The sequence below is a fragment of the Phragmites australis genome, chromosome 21, assembly GCF_958298935.1.
Source record: "Phragmites australis chromosome 21, lpPhrAust1.1, whole genome shotgun sequence".
NCBI lineage: Eukaryota > Viridiplantae > Streptophyta > Magnoliopsida > Poales > Poaceae > Phragmites > Phragmites australis.
The window spans coordinates 24,267,929-24,276,379 of record NC_084941.1 but is presented as its reverse complement, the minus strand read 5'-3'; the positions used below and the strand labels follow the sequence as shown (position 1 = coordinate 24,276,379).

The window sequence follows — 8,451 nt, the reverse complement described above, 5'->3', positions numbered from 1 at the left end:
TGCGATCTAATCGGGAGCGTTCAACAAAGATCCGACGGCTGAGGTTGATTGGGGGGGGGGGGGGAAACAGGCCGGCGGCGATCGGAACATGGCGGCGCCGCCTCGGATCTCGCCGGAGGATCGCCGGAGACACGCTAAACCACGCTACGGACCACTAGAACCTACGGCGAGCGGTGGAAAACGAAGGGGGGCACACGGGGAGTCTCACCAGGGGATTCTCGACGGGCGGGGAGGTCTCGGCGGCAGTTGGCGACGAAGAGGGGCGGCGGCGATGCTCGGAACTCGACGGGGACCTAGCTGCGACGGCGGAGAGGCGAAATCGACGGGCGCGGAAGCTTCCTGGGAGACATATGGTGCCGGAGGAGGGGTTAGTTGGCCGCGGGGAGCTTCGGGTGCTGCTAGCGATGGTGAAGGGCGGCGGCGCTTACCGGCGAGCGGAGAGAGCTCGGTCCGACGGCGGAGGAGCTTCGGCGAGCAGCGAAACGGGCTCCTCCCGCTACGGCGATGCTGGCGGCGAGCTCGGACGCGGCGGGGAGGGCTTGGCGCGGCGGGTGGCTCGGCGACGGCGGCGGCTATGGCGCTCGGCGTTCTCGGGTTTTCTTGCGCGTGTGCAGGGGGGAAGAAGGCGGCGCTGCTGGGGATATATAGGCGAGGGCGGGCGCAGGCTGTTGCGGGGCGTAGCGCGTAGGGCGGACGGCGCGGCGAAATCGGACTCAGCGCGCGGCAGCTTCGGGATCAGTTTGGATACGGCGCGGGCGCGGCGGGGACGACAGAGCTGACGGGCGGACCCCTCTGGCAGCGACGCGCGCGCGGGGTGGGCTGGGCTGGAAGCAGACGGCGCTGGGCTGGGCCGCGGAGAGAAAACGGGCGTCACAGCCACCAGCCAGAGAGATCGAGCAAGGCATGCATGGAGCTCGCGACGGCGGCTCTGGGCAGCCTCCTCCTCAAGCTGGGCACCCTCCTGGCCGAGGAATACAAGATGCAGAAGGGCGTCAGGGGGGAGATCAAGTTCCTGCAAGCCGAAATGGAGAGCATGCAGGCTGCCCTCAAGAAGGTGTCCAAGCTGCCGGCTCATCAGATTGACGATGATGTCAAGATCTGGGCGAGGAACCTGAAGGAGCTGTCCTATGACATTGAGGACAGCGTTGACACTTTCATGGTGCATATCAATTATGCTCCTGTGAGTGCCAAACCGCATAGCTTCCAAAGGTTCTTCGATAGGACCATTGGCTTGTTGACAAAGGCCAATACTCGCCGTCTTGTCGCTGATGACATCAAAGACATCAAGCGCCGCCTCCATGAGGTCGCTGCTAGGCGAGAAAGGTACAAGTTTGAAGATATTGCCGCGCAGCCTGACACGTCGACGGTCATCGATCCTCGCGTGCCAGCTCTCTTTGAAGAAGCAGCGAAGCTTGTTGGCACAGATGGCCCGGCAGAGAAGATCTCCATCTTGCTAACCCAAGGGAAGGATGTGAAGCTAATGGTTGTCTCAATTGTTGGAGTTGGAGGCCTAGGTAAAACGACTGTTGCCAATTTGGTGTATGAAAGGCTTAGGGGCCAATTTGACTGTCAAGCTTTCGTCTCGGTGTCGCTGAAGCCAAACATGAAGCAGATTCTCAGCAGCATACTACGGCAAGTTAGCAAAGACACATGCACCAATGCTGCAGAAAAGGAACTGGATGAACTTATAAGGAGCATCAGGGAATTCCTCAACGATAAGAGGTACATGCATGCTATTATATGCCTAATATATGAATTTGTTTTTCAAGGAAGTATTAGTTGTTCTAATTAACTAGTGTAATACAGTGTTAAATGACAGAAGCATCGCGTTCTTCATTACACCAAATGACCTCCCATCATAACTCCATCACATCACGGTAGTTCTGTGTTTAACATATTTTTAATTAGTTAATTGAAGTTTAACCTTGTTTTGCTGGTTAAACGTAAATATTTCCAGTTTAAACTTCATATCAAGCCGAAGCCACATTCAATCGATCTAGCTAACACTCGCGCCCTCAAGGATCATCTTCAAATAAACCATGTCGTTGGCTATATTGCTACTTAATTCGCAGCATTAGTTATCACGGGGTAATTATAAAGAAAATATTCTAAGTGAGGCTTAAATGCGGGGCTTAACATATTACAATTTTATTTCAAATTTTCGACTAAAGACGAAAACTAAAGTGGGTGAGTTCTGTATAGAGACCTTGTTTTAATTAGTTATTTGAAATTTAACCCTGTTTTGTTGGTTAAAGAAAATATTATGATTAACTAATTAATCAGAGATTAATACTAAGCTGGGGCGGAGCTATGGTTTATCACTGGGGTCAGCTGACCCCAACGATTTAAAAAAATTCAATGGAAAATCACTGTATATAGTTGTTAATAGCTCTTAATGACCCCATCCTCTGATAGACAAGACCCCGGTGATCTTCTGGCCTGGTTCCGCCCCTGATACTAAGCATACTTTTAATCATCTTAAATGCTGGCGCAACTACACATAGAAGCCACATACAAGTACCATATATGGTGCTTGGATCCATGATCTTAATCGTGCAACAAGTTAGGCCTTACCAAGCCCAAGTGAGTCTCTTCACGGGCAGATTCCCGTCGTGAAGGGATTCCCATTCCCTTCAGCGCTTCCAACGGTTTCCCTTCACGTTTCCCTTCACGACGGGATTCCTAAGGGTCATTCCCTTCAGAACGGGATTCTCTCTCCGTTCCTTTCGCGATTCCGCTCGAAGGGAAGCTGTTGAAGATGAGAGGAAATAAAGGTAATGAGAACGGGGAAGGAAATCGGGAAGGGAACAAAATGAAGGGAAAATGGTTGGGGATAGTCTTATGGGCAACGAAAACGATGCAATTAAGGCCAAAAAGGGAAAACAGAGTAGTCATGGGCTCATGGCCGCAAGAAGAGCGGTGGCAGCCATCTGCAAGCACCACGATGGGAATGATAAGGAAGACGAGGGAGAGGTGGCGTCGTGTGAGTATCATGTCCAGTGTGGCGCGTCCTGAGCAGGTCTTCCCGGTTGCCAATTGAATTTGACTACAGAACTTCACATCAATGATGTTTGAGTGTGTTCTAGCATAAATCCTAAATTTTAAATGCTATAAGTTATCATAGCAAGTATTTTTACTGTTTTATACTGTAGCTCTATTATAATTGTTTTAGATGAAGAGCTCTACTATAATTGTAGGATTGTATTAACTTTTACCAAACATGCATCTGATGCTCTTGCAAAACCATAGGTACTTCATTGTAATTGATGACGTATGGAATGAAGAAGCGTGGAAATTCATCAAATGTGCTTTGATTGACAACAATCTTGGTAGCAAAGTTATTGTGACAACCCGTAATGTTGTTGTGGCTGATTTGTGTTCTGTTGATGGCGCCAGATATGAACTAGATCCTCTCTCTAATGCGGACTCCAAGAGGCTGCTCTGTAAAAGGGTATTTAATGAGGTAGAGGGAATTCATTCTGAACTGGAGGAGGTAGCAAAGAAAATTCTGAAGAAGTGTGGTGGGGTACCATTAGCTATCATTACTATAGCTAGTATGTTGGCTAGTTTACCAAACAAAACAAAGTATGAATGGTACCGCGTATACAATTCCATGGGTTCTGGACTCGAAAAAGACAATACTCTGGAGAGCATGCGAGGGATATTATCTCTTAGTTATAATGATCTGCCTTACTATCTTAAGCCTTGCTTACTGTATCTGAGCATGTTTCCCGAGGATTTTGTGATCCCAAGAGATGTGTTGGTACAGATGTGGGCAGCGGAAGGTTTCATTATTGAAGAAAAGGGGAGAAATTTGTATGAAATTGGAGAGAGATATTTCGGTGAGCTTGTTAATAGAAGCATGATTCAGCCGGCAGACAATAATGAAGATTGCAGGGAAATAGCTTGCCGTGTACATGATATGATACTTGATCTCATCATTTCCCTTTCAGCTCAAGAAAATTTTGCCATCATATCACAAGGCCCACAACTCATGTCTCCAGAGTGCACGATTCGGCGACTATCACTGCAAGGTAGCCAGGTAGATAGCCATAAACAAGATAGCAAGGAAGAGCAAGTCATACTGCCAGCAAAGGTGAACATGTCCCATGTGAGGTCACTCGTAGCATTTAATGATGCTTTCCAATGGATGCCACCTCTGTCAACCTTTTCAGTTCTCCGTGTTTTGTATTTGAAATATTTTCTCAAAAAGAATAATCATCCTAAGGATCTAGGGAGTTTGCGTCACTTGAGATATCTGGCACTACGAGGTGAGCCTGAAACAGAGCTGCTGGAAGAAATTGGAAACCTACAACTTCTGAAGACATTGGATTTGTCTTCCACCTACAGAATAAAAGAACTGCCAGCAAGTATTGCTCGGCTAAGACAACTTGAGAATCTGATTATTCCTAGTTGGGTGAAATTGCCAGATGGGATTGGGAATTTAATATCCCTACAACATTTGGGACTGCTTGATGCGAAATACTCACCAAACACTCTGGCTGAGCTAGGCAATCTTACAGAACTGAGGGTGCTGACAATATTCGGATTAGATAATATTATTAATGTGAAGACTTTTCTCCAGAGCCTATCGAATCTACACAACATTCGCACTCTATTTCTGAGAGGCAGTGAAGGGCTACGCTCCCTAGATTTAGATTGCATGTCAGATCAATGGAGGGTCCCTGCACATCTACAAAACTTTAATGCAGACTGGGTATCCATCTTCTCTCGGTTGCCACGGTGGTTTTCCACCCTCTCTGAACTCTCTTGCTTATCCATCTGGGTCCGAGTGCTAAGACAGGATGATCTTCAATTGCTTGGAGCTTTACCTGTGCTACGCGTTCTTAAATTAGAAGTAGCTATTTGGATTGGTTATATCACTGAAGAACGGCTGGTGATTGGAATTGATGAGCCCTTCCGCTCTCTAGTAGAGTTTGAGTTTAAGCACTTTTCACGATGTTGGTTGGTGTTTGGTCAAGGAGTGATGCCAAGGCTTCAAAGGCTTGAGTTATACTTTCGGGTACAAGAGAGAGAAGGTGGTGGATTTGATATTGGCTTGGAGAACCTGACTTCCCTTAAACATGTCACTGTCAGAGTTGACTGTCAGCTCGCCAGGATCAGGGAGGTGGAGGATGTAAAGACCAAGATTAGGGATGTGATTGAGATCCATCCCAACCATCCAACTCTTGAGCTGTCAATAGAACAGACCCATTGTATGAAACATGATGAGAACAAAGGTGACCGTGAGGCTCCGGAGCAGCGAAGGTAAAAATTTCGCCTCCCCATTTAATTGCCATGTATACTAGCTCATTTTTTGCTGACGTATCCTCACTTTTCCAATTGCTGATATGCCTGGCGATCAGTAGCGACGATGAAAGCGACATGCTGGCCGCTGACGATGAAAGCGACAATGGTAGTGAGGCTTCAAAGCGAAGGTAACAAGTTCGTCTCCCATAATCTTCCTTGGATTGCATCACTTCAATTATTGGGATTGTTTGTGCTATCCTGCCCTGTTTCTATTGCCCCAGCACCAATCTGTTTTGGTTGCGCATTTCACTTCATCTCATTGTTTTCATCCATATTTCGTTTCTTTTTATCTAGCACCAAACACCTTGATCCTTTAATATAAAAAAAACTCCATTACGGTTGAAAAATGTTCATCCCCTTCCATCCTTAAAAAACTCGTTTTTTTGAAAAAAACTGCTCCTTTGCTAAGTTTAAAAAATGATTCATTCCATTGCTATCCTTTAAAAAAACCCCTACTTTGTTATTCTTGAAAAATAAATCCCTCCTTTGTTGTCCTTTAAAAAGAAAAAAACTAGTCCTTCAATTGTTATGGTACTCCGACATCTCTCTCTCTCTCTCAAAATTATGCTTCACCTGCACCATGTTCAGCTGATTCCTCAGTCCAACGTCGCGTGCACAATTGTTCAGTAAGTTCCACCATATTCATCTTAGTATTGTTATAGTTGTAGCTCAATTCCTCCATGATAGTTTTGTTATTTGCAAAAAGTACCCCCAATTCATTTCATTGTTTCTTGCTATCTGCTATGGCCGTGTGGGTGAACATGAATTGTTAAATTAGCTGTCCATTTGTGTCATAAGATAACTAGTTTACCATGCTCCTCATGTGGTTATATTAAATGAGATCTTGATTTAAAATCCATATAAATGTAATGTATTCATGAAAGTTATGGGAATAAAAGAAAAATTACAAGTAACTACACATCGCGGTACCAGAAACTTTTTTTGTGTGGAGTCAAACTACAATTTTTTTCCATTTTTTTATAGTTTACTTTGTTTGTCCATTTGAAGAGACTCGTTGTACTTTTGAATACATTAGGCATGTACCCCTATCTCTAGCAACGTATCTATATGATGGATGCAGATGCATTACTTTGCTAATATATGTTTGATTAGTTATATGTATTTTATAGAATATGTAAAACTGATAGCCACACTTGTATACATTGGGAACTTGAGTACTATTATAGGCAACCTTAGTCAGACTGTTATTTCAACTTGGTGGTTTGATTTTCACGATTTATGGTAGTATATGACTAAGGATACATTTTTTCTTTGACTAACTAAGGATATATTTGAATACGGCAAAATGGAGTAACAGTGATCATACTTATCTCTCTGGCATTGTCTTGACTGGGACAATATATGATAGTGAAGTTTGATCACATGTGATATTTCGATTAGTACTATCTTATAGTCATGTTGACTCTATTTTTATATTCATTGCGTGTTTTGCAGGAACAAAATAATGGGTCAATTTATGGCTTATCAATGGTTTATGGGCCAGAGATTGTATCATCTTCCAAGAGATCTATTTACTTTGTTTGAAACTTTGACAATTTACTATCACTATGTATTTTCAAATGTTGGTCTGAACTTGTTTGTTTAACGAACATGTAATTGTAGATGATATTTTTGGTCTACTTTTGACAACTTTGAATTCTTTGTTTGTATGGAGAATCATTTACATATTGAAAGTATAGCTTGTCCCATGTGAAAATGACACTTAGATGTGATGGCGAGGAAACGGGTAAGAACCCGCCTCCGCATCAAAAGAGACAAGTTTGATTTTAATTTGAATTTAACATAGACGAGAATAAAAGAAAATTAGGTATCGCGAGTACATTACTTCCTGAATTCATATATTTACATATAAATTCAGTTAATAACATCTCCATAGAGAAAACCACTGATTAAGAGTTCCAACATAAAGACATAAAAGGAAAATTATAACATATGGCTATTACAAAGATATATAAGAAAATTGGTCTTCAATATTGGTGTCGATGAAGAATGCTTGATCACTTGGAAAGAGTTTAACACTGCCCATGTAGATGCTAGCATCACAAAGTATGCATAGCGTGCATGAATATTGATGTCTGCATATAGTGTAACCAAAAGCAAAGATGCTCCCTAAGTATTTATTTCATTGCCAGCATAGCATATTATTTGTACGCTAGTGTATTTGAGACAAAGTATTTATTTCATATTTCAGTTCATGACATGCATGACGCTTATTTAGGACATAGCATTCCATTAATCTCTTTTACATGATTTCAACATGCGAATTACTTTGTTTGAATTACTAAAGGTGTGACATGCACATAGAGAAACCAACCAAATATGATGCTATTATGATGTATAGAGGATATCCAACATTATTCAGAACATGGTAATCAATATAGCATATAATTACCCATGCACGGAGCAAAGCCTAAAGAAAATGCATCTAATTAAAGAAAATATATGTGACGTGCTTTATTATGTATGCAACATTTATTTCTTTTCTTTTGGATCAACTTGTATTACGGACGAACACTATGTGGTACTAACGAAAATGGAGCCCACACACGTAGCGTAACTGAGGAGAGCATTTGTTTATTCTCTTATTTGTATTGCTACCGACGTGTCGTCGAGTTGAACAAGTCGCATAACCAAATGAAGATGCTCTATTAACCACTACCACAGAATCAGTGAAAGCAAATAGAGTGTCACAGACAGTTTTTTAGGACCCATCACTGACAAAATACACACAGATGGTTACTAAGACAGACATGTCTATAACATGATCACCGTCTGGGTGTGCCACAACTCACAGACGGTTTTTACAAATCCGTCTGTTTCTATCATACGGATATAGACAGATTTTCTAAAAAAATGATCTGTGATGTTGTCATAGACAGGTTCTGTTAAGATCCGTCTGTGTCTCTATGTCTGACACAGACAAAGTTTCTGAAAAACTGTCTGTACTTAAAGACCCGAGAACTATTATAAATTTGACACCTCGCTCTTTGGCTTCCCATACACACAAATCGCTCGTCTCCTTGGCTTCCCATACACACAAACTGCTCATCTCCTTGGCTTCCCAGACACAAACCACTCGTTTCCCCTTGCTCACTGAAGATAAAGCGACGAGACCTCGCT

General features: G+C 43.2%; 1 protein-coding gene across 1 annotated transcript; it reads left to right on the top strand.

Moving 5' to 3' along the window:
- The first annotated feature begins 880 nt into the window (after positions 1-880).
- On the top strand, positions 881-5,442 carry LOC133903265 (disease resistance protein RGA5-like). The gene is made up of 3 exons (XM_062344572.1): positions 881-1,722; positions 3,250-5,268; positions 5,367-5,442. Exons 1-3 carry the CDS (start codon positions 908-910, stop codon positions 5,440-5,442), a joined length of 2,910 nt encoding a protein of 969 aa, XP_062200556.1. The 5' UTR covers positions 881-907.
- Positions 5,443-8,451: the final 3,009 nt, after the last annotated feature.